Source organism: Protopterus annectens, chromosome 14.part0 (assembly GCF_019279795.1).
Source record: "Protopterus annectens isolate FY-2018-M chromosome 14.part0, PAN1.0, whole genome shotgun sequence".
Lineage (NCBI taxonomy): Eukaryota > Metazoa > Chordata > Ceratodontiformes > Protopteridae > Protopterus > Protopterus annectens.
In genome coordinates, this window is record NC_056748.1 from 1,078,555,649 (window position 1) to 1,078,569,900 (window position 14,252).

General features: G+C 39.4%; 1 protein-coding gene across 2 annotated transcripts in view; it reads left to right on the forward strand.

Annotated features, from left to right (window-relative positions):
• KNDC1 (kinase non-catalytic C-lobe domain containing 1) overlaps nt 1–14,252 on the forward strand; it is a 1,471,539-nt gene that overhangs the window by 1,259,442 nt on the left and 197,845 nt on the right. For both annotated transcript variants that reach the window (XM_044056877.1, XM_044056878.1), the window contains exon 26: nt 9,403–9,553. In XM_044056877.1, coding sequence (XP_043912812.1) covers nt 9,403–9,553 — 151 coding nt within the window. The remainder of the gene's footprint in view (nt 1–9,402; nt 9,554–14,252) is intronic.

Below are 14,252 nucleotides of genomic sequence, written 5' to 3' on the forward strand. Positions count from 1 at the left end.
AAGCCGTGTTGCAGTCCTATGTAACTACATAAAATACAACCGAAAAATAATTAGGCATCGTTACCAGCTCATCTTTGATTCTTTTAGTAGTTGATGGTGTTTTTGACCTTTTATACTATAGCAATAACCAACAACATCAGTCTGGTATATTGAATATTTAATACTATATCGAAAGTCACACAAGTATGAACTTGGTGCATAGTCAAAAATTACATTCCACAAATACAAACAGAAGGCCACCGCACATTTGCCAGCACAATTCCATTTAATTACTTGATGAACATATCCACAATGGGAACAAAAACAGCGTACTGGTTTTGGCTAAAAAGCCTTTCTCCGTGCAACAATTACAATTACCTACATCCCCTCCTTAAATAACAAGCATATAAACCCTGTTGGTTAATCACAAATGCTCATTAAGTACAGGAGAAAAAAGTGATTTTTTTGAGGTTCTTAGTGGATACAGTTATTTGCCAAGGGTTAGGGATAAATAGTATATATTGTATAAATCTTGGACTAAATTTAATTTGAAAATTAGTAGTCATTGGTAGGTTAAATGACAAGGTGAGTGGCTCTAATATATTGGATTGCATGAGTTTTTTCATTTAACATATTGTCCATTTTCTTGGTCAGGGTGAGCACTTTACAACTACTGGAACCAATGGAAAATCAGACCAGAAACTGCGGGGAAAAATTCCCCCAGTTAGAAACCTTCAATTCACTGGTCAGATGTACCAAACAGCAGCCACACTTCTGGAGAATATTAATAATTATTCATTAAGCACTTTCATTCCCTATGATAAAGAAACATCTTCAGAATCACTCCAATGAATGTTTCCACCACAAGGGTTTTTTTCTCATTGTAGTTTCTTCTTTACTTTTGCCTTTCTCAGTTAGCTTGCTTAAGTTGGTTAGTTAGTTATTATTGAGAGGGAAAGGTAGTAATGGTGGTTAAACACTGGTACTAATGGTGTCCAGGCATTGCATGACCGAGTTCTTGCTTCCCAGTGAAAGTGTCTTCTGAAGCTTTAAGGAGTTTTCATTTCTAGTTGGTGTGAGTACATTTTGTGGTGGTTTTCCTTAAGTGACTTCATAGGTGGGAATAGTTTAGTTCATCCTGGTGTTTCTGTGGTATAGTCATTTTCAGCCTTAATGTTGCTCTGATCCATATGGAGGTTTGTTTTAACAATGAGAAGGGTTCTTTGGTCAGAATGTTGCCTGGAAAAGAGAGTTCTTGGCTACTGTTACACTATTAGACTGGTAGAAAAGAAAAAATTATAATAATGAAATATAGTGGAATGGACCTCTTGCCCGAAAGCATTGTGGAATTTGTGAAACAGAAGTTGATTTGAGTCGCTATTGTTAACATGTTAACCTCTATCAGGACTAAGGGGGTTCTTGGTATGTAGGGTGAAAGGTGTTGCTTTTGATGTTTATGGGCAGAAGCATGGCCATTTTGTAGTGGCTGTTCGCTTATGCACATAGCACGATTGACAGTCTTAGTGGAGCCCCTTTCCTCTCCATAACACTTTTTTTTTTATCTTTGTTAGCCGAGAAATTCCATCTTGGATGTAAGCTTCCTTTTCCATTGAGGCCTGGGGAGAAAAGCACCAAATAATTAAAAAGTAGAAGCTTCACATAAAAAGTAAAACCGTTATTCACACAAAAGTAAAACATTCACCAAGAAAATACACTCCATACAAGCACAAATTAAGAGTAAACTTGTATATAAATATGGTAAGTTTCCTGCAGCTTACATGCACACCAGCTCCATACAGTAGTAGAGTTATATTTCAGGTGCAAATATTAGTGTCATAAATTGTGAGATTTATATTCAGTTAAATAACCCAGGAAACAGAGAAAGTAAAAGAATTTAAAGGTATTGAGGAAGGTTGTTAATTGTACTGGGAAAATTGTCTTCAAGTGTGTAGATTTCACAGTATGTCCAGGTCTTGTCTATTGTTTTGGTTTGTCATGGAGCCTGTGCTTTGTTGGTAACTTGCTCTGGATTGAGATTCCTAGATCATGGCAAGCCGGATCTGGCATGTTGGCACAGTTTCTGTAGATGAGCAGTTGAGATGTTTTGCGGGCTTCCAGAGACCCATGTGTAATGGTTAATGGACACTGTGCATGCCTGTGACATTTTAATCATTATGGGGAGAGTGGGAATTACTGCAAGTGTTGTATATATAAACTATAATAATAGGGGGCTGTTGTCTGTTGTTAATGAGGTGTGGGTTGCAATCACTAAATAAAAACATACACTGGAATTCTTGGGGGAGACATGCAAATTAATTTGTGTTATGCTTGCAACTTTCTAAGTGGTTAAGTGCAATATTTGTAATTTCCAACAGCAGGGGTAGCCACAGTTATTACCCCTCCATCAGTATCTACACAGTGTAATTGTCCAATTATAGTGTTAACCAGGTCAACAGCAAATTGTGGGGTTGTTGCTTTGGCACGGGCTTCTTGCTTTGAGAGTTTTGAGGAGTTATGATTGGCTTATTGTGGGTTGAGAGTTGGTTGTTAACAGGTGCCCCTCGTGCATGAATGGTGATGTGATAACCATTACACGAGAAGTAGCCTGCTTCTCACGTGTACAGGGGTAGTAATGTCAGTAGATCAGAGGCAACAATCAGGACCAAAAGCCACTATATATTTTATACGTGGTGGTGCGGTAGCATTGTCGCCTCACAGTAAGACGTTGTCCTGTTCGATTCTCAGCTAGAGTGTCTTCTGTGTGGAGACATGCGTGAATGGGCGTACCTTCGTTGAAGATTGTGCGTCAGGGCCGGCAACTCGGCACGTAAAAATCTACTGCCGATCATTAGCGGATCGGAGTTCTGCTGTGGCGACCCCTAACCGGGAAAAGCCGAAAGACACAACAACATCATACCTCTCAACTGTTCAGTTCTTTGCATAATGTCCAGATTTTAGGTATTAAAGTTGTAATCTACTGACAACTGGGATGGTCTGAAGATTGTAGTCCCCAAATAATGGCATACGTTTCAGTTTCAAACGTCAACTCATTCAATTAATTTTTTCCTCTTTGACTTGGCTACCTTTCAGTTTGCTTTTGGGTCTTAGATCTACATCATTTTGTGAGGGCAAATGGGGTGGGGGGGTTAATTTGCCAACTGTAGCACTGCAGGGCATTGTTTAATGTTTCAGATTTTCTCAGAAGGTGTGAGTTGGCTCAAAGTCTGGTCCAGTTCTCTTAAAATGGGAGTTTTTGGCAAACACTAGCAAATTGCTAAGGAGTGAAGTCGGGGAAACGATGACAGATATGTTCTTAGACATATGCACAAGTAATAGGTGCTTCACTTTTATGCTAAGACAAGACCAGTTAGTCTACCAGCTTTTGAGGCTGGCAATTTTCATGAGTTTGTAAGAGCAATATTTAATAAGTGTCCCTATTCAGCCTTTGTTCACCATTATTTATGGCCTTGTCCAACTTGTTGTAAGAGGTTGGTAAAATCTGAAGTGCTGAGAAGTATGATGGGGGTGGTTAGGGATGTATAAAATAAATGATTAAATAAATTTTGAAACACTAATTGTGGCATTATTGCTTCACTTGTGGTAAGGCAGGGGGGCTTGGTGGTCACAGGTCAAACTTTCAGGCTAAAGTTTGGCCAGAGGGTGAGACAACTAGCAATCTCCAATAGCAGGGGTAGCCACATTTATGGCTATTACCCCTCCAATGCATTATCATCAGGGTGGAATTCAGCTCAGAGTGGTAGCTGTTAATTATAAAATTTGACTGTGTATTACAGAATTAGGGGTGGAGCCTTTTAAGGAATGTAGTTATTAAATTGATAGTGGACATCCTGGGGATCTGTGTGTGTGCGCTTCAGGCTAGAAATCAGGATGGGAAGAAATTGCTATGGTGTATACATGAATCCTTTAGGACTTGATAGCTCCACATTAAGTAGGGGAGATACATCACTACAGTGAGTTGTCCAGGATTTCCTTACTTCTAGTAGAGAAGGAATTCATTCAAATTTACAGTTGTCTTTTATTTTGAAGAACTACAGAGTTGCAGCACTTAGTGGTCCGAGAGAAGTGGACAGGTGAGGATGAAGCCACAGTGGAGGTGCTTGCTGTTGGAGCAGAATGCAGTGGGGTCAGTTTTCTCCAGCAGTTGGCCCAGTGAGAACAGAAGATGGAGAAGATCAAAGGAGCGTCTGAATATGGGGGGTTTGGCTTCATAAAGGAGCACAGCGTCTGACTATGGAGGGGGGGTTTGGCTTCATAAAGGAGCACAGCATCTGAATATGGGGGGGTTTGGCTTCATAAAGGAGCACAGTGTCTGAATATGGGGGGGTTTGGCTTCATAAAGGAGTACAGCGTCTGAATATGGGGGGGTTTGGCTTCATAAAGGAGCACAGCGTCTGAATATGGAGGGGGGTTTTGGCTTCATAAAGGAGCACAGCATCTGAATATGGGGGGTTTTGGCTTCATAAAGGAGCACAGCATCTGAATATGGGGGGGGGGGTTTGGCTTCATAAAGGAGCACAGCATCTGAATATGGAGGGGGTTTGGCTTCATAAAGGAGCACAGCATCTGAATATGGGGGGGGGGTTGGCTTCATAAAGGAGCACAGCATCTGAATATGGAGGGGGTTTGGCTTCATAAAGGAGTCCAGCAGATGCAAGGTAATGTTTGTGATTTTGTGCATGGAGCAGCAGGAGTGAATTGTGGGCTACATTGCCATTAGTGGGGGGTTTCATAGGAATGGGTCAGGTTGTAGGAGTATTATCATGGGAGCATACCACATAGCATAGGAGACGGGTGTATTTATTACACCAAGTAATTGCTTAGCACTGAAGAAAGATATTAGGTGGGGAATTTGGGTAGGGATTTGTGTTACTACAGATACTGATGGTACCTGGATTGACCTTTGTTTGGAAGCTTTAGATGGGAGGGTTTACACGATGGCTTCATACATTATGTCACCAAGTTTAGGGTAGCTCAGAATTGGCTTTGGCAGAGTTGGGGGTTTGCTAGTAAGCCAGTGCAGCTTTGCACATGATCTTTAACTACATGGAGAGGACCACAACAAAATTAGGGATGGTGTCAAGTGTTTGCTGTCTGTGGGAGTTGGGGACATGCTATGGATCAGGTGTAGTGTTGTGGCTGGTAGTGGCAGGGCAGGTGGGGTGGGTAGGTTGGTGCAGTAACCATGAGTAGAGGCAGTTAGGTATGTTTTAGTGCATTGGTAGGGGGATTTGTTTGAAAAGGAGGTTTCCTAGGCGATTTGGCTAGGGTACTAACTAGGACTGTCACTAGGAAGTAGGAAGTTTGGGGGGGTTAAGGTTATGCAGGTGTTTTAGGGGTTTCAAAGCAGTCAGGATGTTAATCAGGAGCACAGTATTGTGGCAGTGTTACCTTTCAGGTATAATGTTGCTGGTGTACTACTTTGTTGGGCATCATAGGTGATTTTTCAGGAACTAGTTCATGGAGGAATCAGGTAAAAGAGGCATACCTCTACTGTACAGTTTTTCCAGAACATCCAAATTTTGGCCTTATATTTTTGGGCCATTTTTCATAAAATTCTGGTTTCTGGCTATTAGTGTGAAATCATTAAATCTGAAGTTAAAAAAATTCCTTCAGAAAATTCATGCTACTGCAAACCTGTTCTATATTTCTAAGTTTGTGACAGCAGTATTTAAAATTGTCCCTATTTTGGGCTTTTTCCAGATTTCTTGGTCTAAGAAGCTAAGAGGTATGTAATGGAGTTGTATATTTCTGGAAAGTTAATCTTGGCGGAGCGGGATTACAGGAAGAGCAGTGCTAAGGCATGCCTAGTGAGGGGGTCAGTGTGGGACTGATGAGCAGTCAAGTTGAGGCCTTAGCAGGATGGGTCATGATTGAGTATTTTCAGGAGAATTGCATTGGTAGCCACAGTGGCATACATGGGAGCAGAGAGCATGCGACTTGGGGTGTAGATGCAGGTTGTCCACCTGATTTGTGCGTGTTATAGTTCAGGGGAATGATTAGGTTGCCTTATTGGCAGCACTATCAAGGATCAGGCTGATCTGTCAGTTTGAGGGTAATGTTAGGTTGGCCAAGACTTTACGCTTCCAGGTAATCCATTTAATCAGTTTGTAGATATGATATGTAGAGCTTTTTGTGTATTGGTTTTCTTGGAGAGAGGTTTCCACTCATTTTGGGTGTATTGGTGGGCCATTGGATATAGTGAGAGAGGAGAATTCATTTAAAAAAAATCTCTTGGCCATTCTTGTATCTGTTGGGGAGATTAAGAGGAGGCTGCAGTTAGGCTGGGAAGCATGCAGTTGAGCTTGCATTGTTTCAGGTGGCATTGCAGCCCCTTAGTCTTTCTGGTACATTTGCTAGGTTATGATGTGGTGGTAATTCTAGAGTTACAGTCAGAATGATGAGAGGATTGGTGATTTAAAGTGGTTATATCAAGGTATGGGTATTGTGTGGTCGGGGGTAGTACCGTGGCTATTTTGGCTTTGGGAGAAGCTCATCAGTTTAAGTGTAGCAATTTAGACAAGTAGTTGCTTTGGTGATTTGTATGTTAGGGCACTGGGAGGTTGAGGACAGGGATCCAGTTTGGTTCAGAGGGTATGGCATACACCAAATGGCTTCAGTTCGACCTTTATGTATGGTTAGGGTTATTTTGGAGGGGTTGTTGGAAGTTTTGGAATGAAGGAGTGGGAACAGCCTGGTCAGGATGGTGGACAGAGAAGAGGGCCAGGCTTGTCCCTCATCTGTTCCCCCTCTGGTGTTGGAAGTTCATTTCAATGATTTGGGTAATGCAAGTGACCAGCTGGATGCTGCTTGACAAGTAAAAGTGGAGGCGAGGTTGCTGCTTATTGGTTGGGAGGTTGTTTCATTGAGCTGGGAAATTCAAGTGAGCAGTTGGACACTGCTCGATAAGTAAAGTAAGTGAGCGGAGTTAAGGATGCTGCTTACTTGGTCAGGGTGAGCAGGGTCACGCTGCCCTAAGTTACCTGTTATATGGATGTTTATGCTGTGATTAATAAATGAAAATATTAGCTGGTCAATTGTTATGTTTATGGAATTTTAATAAAGGTCATCAAATATCATTTGGTGTGATGTGTGTTTATTGAAGGGAATCGGGACAAATGTCTAAAATCAGAGACAGATTTTAAGTATTACTCTTATATACTTAGAAAGTTTCCAGAATAGCATGCATTTCTTTAGGATCTGAGTTCTGAAACTCAAATGTTTTACAGACTTCAATCCTCACTCATTTACCAGAAAACCACAAGTTATAGGAGTCACAGACCAAAAATGAGAGGCAGAAATTTGGACATTCTGAAAAATTCCTGACAGTTAAATGGTATGTTTAGCTTGAACAAAGGCAATAAGAACGTCAGCTCATACATCATAAGCTGCCCAGTTTGGCTATCAGTTCTTTACAATGTCCTGTTTCAAAAGTTTAGTTACTGGAAAGTTCTCAGTCAGATGGGAATATTCTATGTCGGGTTTAATTCTCACATTATTATATGTTCCACAAGGCTCTGTTCTTGGAGTTTAACCTGTTTTGTTTTAAACAGTATGGTGCAAAATTGTGATTTCTCTGATGTTCATTAGTGTAGATCATGCCAGTCTGCACTGCCCTGTACTTACTGTCATCTTGATTCAAGTTTGTTTGCAGTACAGTACTGTTAGCTGAATAGTTTGCTGTCCCTGGTCTATGACATAACATTAAGAAGTCCCTGTGCGTGTTTTTGGCTTTTTAGTACTGTACTCTGACCCAATCATTATTTCTCATTAAGCCCACCATCAGTTCTTGTGTAGTAGTTGATACTGCAGTAGTTCTTGCAGCTTTATTTGGTCACCCTTTTACATCTAAATCCTTTCTCCTGGCTATAGTTAGTGAAAGCAATCAAAACCTGGGTTTACTGCGATTCATGACGATATATTGAAAGCAAGCTCTCTATTATCAAATACCACAAGGCACTGCTGCTGACAGCTAAATTAAAGACTGCTTCTTGTAAAATGAATATGTCTGTCACCAGCTCTCCTTAGCAGGGATATTATCAAACCCTGTTTTTTTTGGGCAGGTTTAAATTACAGGACTACATTTATATAATTCACTGTAGCATGCTCATAGATTATACTGTTCCAGTTGTCTAGCATTTGCTTAAACTCTTATCTGATAATATCCTTTTATTCATTTCCCCAGTCTTCTGATGCCTGTGTATTACTCCCCTCCATTGACTCACATCTCTGATCCTCTTTACATTCATAGGCACACATGACCTCTTCCCACCCTCATGTTCCACTGTTCCTGTTTCTAATTCTTCACATCTGCTCTTGGTCCAGCTTAACTTTCCTTACTGCTTCCTATCTCCATGTCATTAATTTACTTTTATCTTGGTCTCTAGTCTACTTTTATTATTCCACCTTCTCTATCAGTTGATGGTGATGATTTCTGTATTTATATTTCTATACAATTGCCTATTAAATTCCAGTCCCCTACACTTCCCTTATACATTTGCAAATTTGATAGACTGTATCCTGTTCTTTCTGCTCTACATTTCTCATTTCTACACCATGCTCTAACTTTGTCCTTCAGTTCCTTTCAGACTTTGTTCTTCAAACATTTTTACGTGTGTGTGTGTGCACGCGCCCCTGCATGAACATTTTTATGGTCTCTGTTGTTCCACAGATATCATGACTCCTTGTCAGTGAACTAGCCATTAGCAATATATAAGCCAAATTTGATACCCATAAAGATGAGGTTGAATTAAACTCCTTTCTGTATCCTTCAGTTAAATGGATTATGTGACCATACACTGCAAGTAGATGAGCAAACTGAAATGTCAGAACACTCGTGAGATAATCTGAGAAGAAACTGTAGAAATTAAAGAAAAATGATATAAGTCAAAAAAGCAGATTCAGGTGTACTAAAAATATATGATGTAATCTGAACCATGAAAATTTCATCACTTTAGCAAAAAAGTAGGTGAAAATGTCACTGAAGAAAAAATGAGAAACTCGGTGAATTTCCCTTCATATAAGCATGATCAGAAAAATAAATTATGAAGTGGTCACTTGACCATAAATTAGCTACTGCAAAGATTTACTAGGTGAAAATTTTTATTTACTGACATTTACTTTTGTGTTATTACTACAGAGCATAATATTATGTTGATTACTTTAACAACTACAGTTTTAAATGTAGAATGCTAGCATTAGTACATGCCTGTATTAAGCAAAAATAATTTTTAGTTGGTACGCTTGCTTCTACATTGTTAGTATGTATTGTGTGTGGGGGTACTTCTACAATTACATTTTAATATGTGTCATATTTGAGTGTGTGTAGATGTCTGCATATGTTGCACAAAGACGCACACAGATATCTAACATGTATCAACAAATGTTTTCACTTGCATTTTTTAGGTCGGCTGTATCAACTGCCCCACCTGCAGGGGGCACCAGTCTTTTTGTGCCACTCTATAAACAAGACCAATACCTTTTGGAACTTCTGAAATATAGTGATAATATCAGCACCTGGATTTCTGCTGAAATTGTAACCTGCGACAGGCCAAAGGTAAACAAAAGTAAGAAAGAATATGTTATCTGTATATGGTGTTGTCTTTATCATAGAAGTTATTGCCTTGGCCGTTTTCCTTATGGTTCATGCAGAGAACTCTATTGGTTGTCAGAACTGTACATGATATAAATGACATAAGTGAAAGAGTATTTTATGTCTGGAAAACTAAAATGTCTTCTGTTAGAAACGTTTACAGAAATTCTTTTGTCATAACTTTCTTTTTTTTCCTTTTTTTTATACTCCAAAACATTAAGCTGAGTTTCAGACCATGCAATCATTGCTAGCCCACAAGTGCAGGATCATTTCTATTTGTGATACTGCTGAGCCAGGTTAAAGTCTTGAGTCTGGAGTCAGAGTGCTTGCTGATGTCAAAAACCGAGAGACCTTGTCTGGCTTTTCTCTCCTCTGGTGATGTCCAGGAGATAGGGTGTTGTCCAAACCTGAATACTAGTGGTCATAAGGGAAAATGCACACGGACTTAGCAAACTTACTAGGCAAAGAGATGTATACTAACGAGATGATTGCAGTGCTTACATGCTCATTGATATCAGTCCATGGTCAGAATTTGAAGGGTTGCAATACCCATTAGGTTTGAAAAAAATCCTCAAGACTGCATCTACAATGGTTGTCATTTTTCTCATAAGAGACAGAGAGAGAAGAGTCAGATAAAGCTTATGGTAGGGAGAAAATATGTTCACCATTAAAATAAACTACCATTAAGAAGAAAATAAACTAACACTAGAAATACAGAAAAAGTATGTATTGAAAAAGTATTGGTAAATATGCAATGTAAAATAGAAAGGCAAGGTTTGCTTCATTTCAGAAACTTCAAAAATGTACTTAAGCATATGAAACTAAAATACCTTTTTCACAACACACACACACAATTTTTATCATTTTAAATGAAACCAAGAGCAGCCTACTTTATAAAATAGTCATTCTTATAAATCGTACATGGATTCTCATTGACACTAGACATTCTTAAACTTTTACTGTATCATATATATATATACACCTTAAAAACCTGGCATGGTGATGGTTGTACTCTTATGGGCTGACAGAGTTCATGTGATTTCCATTGTGGATACTGGGGTAACCTCAACTCGTGCTTTGGGGCAGAGGTATGGTTGTTTGCAGTGAGCAACCCTTGCAAAAGCTTGGGGAAGTATTTTGTGATCAATTGAGTACATGACCCTCCCCAGCGCTAGTTGAGTGCATGTAGGTTTAGGACCATAAACAGAAAAAAACACTTGAACCACCCCAATGACCATCAAAATGATTGCCCTTCCTAGCTGACACTTACCCTAGTAAGGGACAGCAAAATAAAGTATTTGCCATAAAGAGGGTGATGCATATGCACAGCAAACAGTGGAAGCAAAAAAGCACATACAAAACAAAGTTGAGCACAAAGATCTCTGCCTTGTGAATGTGTATATGTGGGGTAAATTTACTGACCACTACATAACCCACTAAACTGCTGCACTTAACTGTGATCTCAGATTTCCTAACCTACGCAAATGATACTATTAGTTATGAAAGATACCTTATGTGACTGGCTTGATTATTTGATAACATATGACTGACAAAAAATGCAGTTTTGTGAGACAGTGTTGTACTAGTCTGCAGTCCCTTCCATTACTGTCAGTGATTGCAGTAGTTAAGAAAGTAAGGGGGTGTGATGATAGTGCCGAAACATAATCATCTGAGTTAAAGGTGGGGGTCATGGGGGAGGGTGTATTAGTGGATTTAGTTAGAATTTTTAGAAATTGTAGAACTACTACTAAAATATTGCTCCCCCTTGTATGCAAGTACCTTGACCTGGTAATAGACAGAAACTATTGATTTATATACCATATTCATGACTGCAGCCTCCCCATCATACTTGTTTGTGTGCGTGTGAGATTTAAAACTGTGAGGTTCATAAGCTAAAACTGTAATATGAAAAAATCTTTATATGAAAGACCAGTAATTTAGCAAGCCTGTATCACTCTGGACAAAGTTCCTAGCTGTACCAGCATCATGGTGCATCGGATTAAAGCCCTAATTATGGCCCAATGGATCCACGCTAGATTAGCTGGACTCGTTATGGTACTGGTAGTGGAAAGTGGACATATACCTATCCTGGTCAGAGTGGGAGAGCAGGATGCATTCAGCTACAAGCCTTCAGATGTAGGGAGGCACTGCAGTGGGTATCTTGCTTGTGAGTTTAAAGCTCACCCAAAGAAATGCCTCTTGATATCCCCCATTAGCAACTACACAGAAGCATGCAGCTACAGAAGGAGGGCATAGTGAACTGCCTGAGTGATGTGGGTAGCCCACTCAAATCCCAGGGCTGGGGTAGGGAACTTGCAAAACTGTTCTCATCACCAGGGTACCATTGAGAGCATAACTCCCCAGTATCTGCCTGGATGACAGCCCCTATGGAAGGTCCTCACCCTAGCAGATCTTGGGGTTCCTTCACCACATTTATTGATGCATCTGTATCATTTTAATTTACTGTTTTGTTTGATGCTAGGGCATTTGGTGCTATTTTTCTAGGCAAACTTTTGATCCCTTCAAAATTAATTTTGGCAAAGGGATGTGTAGCCTACACTATAAAGAGATCTTTTTTACAATTATTAAAAAATGGCACATTTCAGTCATTGTTTATTTTAAAAAAGAGAGGTATTTGATAGACATGACTCAGAGTCTCAGGTAAGTGTGTATTACTTGGTCCAATACACATCTACACCAGACCAATTAATTACTTTAGAATTAAACAGCAAGCATTTTATTTGTACAGTAAGAAAATGCAAATATATACGTATACTTACAGTGGGTGAAATGTAAGCATAATTTTAATTTCTTTATCAATTAAAGTAACTTCTGCAATATAAAGCACCACACAACCTGCATTTTTATGCTTTAGTAATTTTTATACCTGGTACTACTCTGGCATCAGTCGTTGTATTGTTATTAACTTGTAAACATGGGAGATACCTAGTTAGATATTTTCCAATAAAAGTCACGTCTCTCTCCTCTGCTGCTTCTCTCCCAGAGATGGACACAGCTGCCCCTTCATGTCCTCCATCCCAACATGACAATCGAACAGTTACAGTCTCATTACTTAATCTTCCTCATCCAAGTGTCACTTAATATTTGTAGTCATTGGAATTCTGCATTTGAATATCTTGATTAACATTATCACTGGCTGCTTAGTAACTAATATTTGTTGTCCTTATACCACTATGTAACTCTGCCTCTTAATTTCTCCTCCTAACCCCCCCCCTTAGTTCTGCTGTCTTCCTTATTAGGATGCTTGCAGTGTACTTTGTCTCTTTCGGCTTTTCCCGGTTAGGGGTCGCCACAGCAGAACTCCGGTCCGCTAATGATTGGTAGTTGATTTTTACGTGCCGAGTTACCAGCCCTGGCGCACAACCTTCAACGAAGGTACGCCCATTCACGCATGTCTCCACGCAGATGACACTCTAGCTGAGAATTGAACCGGACAGCGTCTTACAGTGAGGGACTAAGTTTGTGAATTATGCTTGGTGGAAAAACATGGTCAACAAACCAAATAATGTAATACACACAAACATCAGGCTAATATAGGATTTATTGATCAAAAGTCTGGTGAAACTTTTTACCCTTATTTATTTATGTATTTATTTAACATTTGCTGACTGGGAAAGTCCGACTAGGTTTCACAGAGCCTATTTTCAGCGAAGGCCCGGGGAGAAATGCTCCAGATGCATGTCTTTGGAATGTGGGAGGAAACCGGAGTACCCGGAGGAAACTCACGCAAATGCAGGGAGAACAGGCAAACTCCTTAGAACAAAACCTTAATGTTCTCACAGGTATTGCTCATTATATTCATTATAAAAATGATAAAAAATTAAAAACTAAATTAAAAGATTAAAAATATTCACCTCTGGGATTCACAAACACCTAATGCATTTAGTAATCCTGATTGCAGCAGAACTGCATAGTGCATTAGGCTTGATCGATTTGGAGAGCCCATCCCACTAGTATGAAGGAACCAGCTTGTAAGTCTTATTGGTGAAGCTGCATGTAAATGCGACAGTAAAGGGGTGTGACTAATGCAAATTAGCATGTGAATTCCCTTTGAAATATTATCTATATCTGAATAGCATGGTGGAGTAATTCAGGAGATAGTATTTGAGTACAGTCATTCACTTCAGTCAAATGATGGGGATTGGTATCACCTCAACAGGCACTTTTGTAATAAAAGAACGTCATATGGAACAAAGTATCATTTGTTGTTAAATGAAGTTATAGTGGAGAACTGTAAGAAAGGGAAGAATCTAAGTATGGCATGGATTGACTATAAAAAAGCATTTCATAGTATCCCACATTCATGGATTAAAGAGTGCTTAAAAATGTATAAGGTACATCCTACACTGTTTGATTACATTACAGTAACCATGAAACAGTTTCAGACCACTTTGCAATTAAGACATGATAAAGGACAGATTATTATCTCGGGGATAAAAATCCAAAGGGGGATATTCCAGGGTGACTCCCTGTAACCGTTGCTATTTTGCCTTGCCATTAATCCATTAAGCTGTTTACTTAACAGCTTAGGTCATGACTATAATTTGACTTCTAGAAAACAACAAAGTCTAATGAATTTTCATTGTCTTTGTCGATGATTTAAAATTGTATAGCTCATCAGATGAGGAACTGAAAACACAGT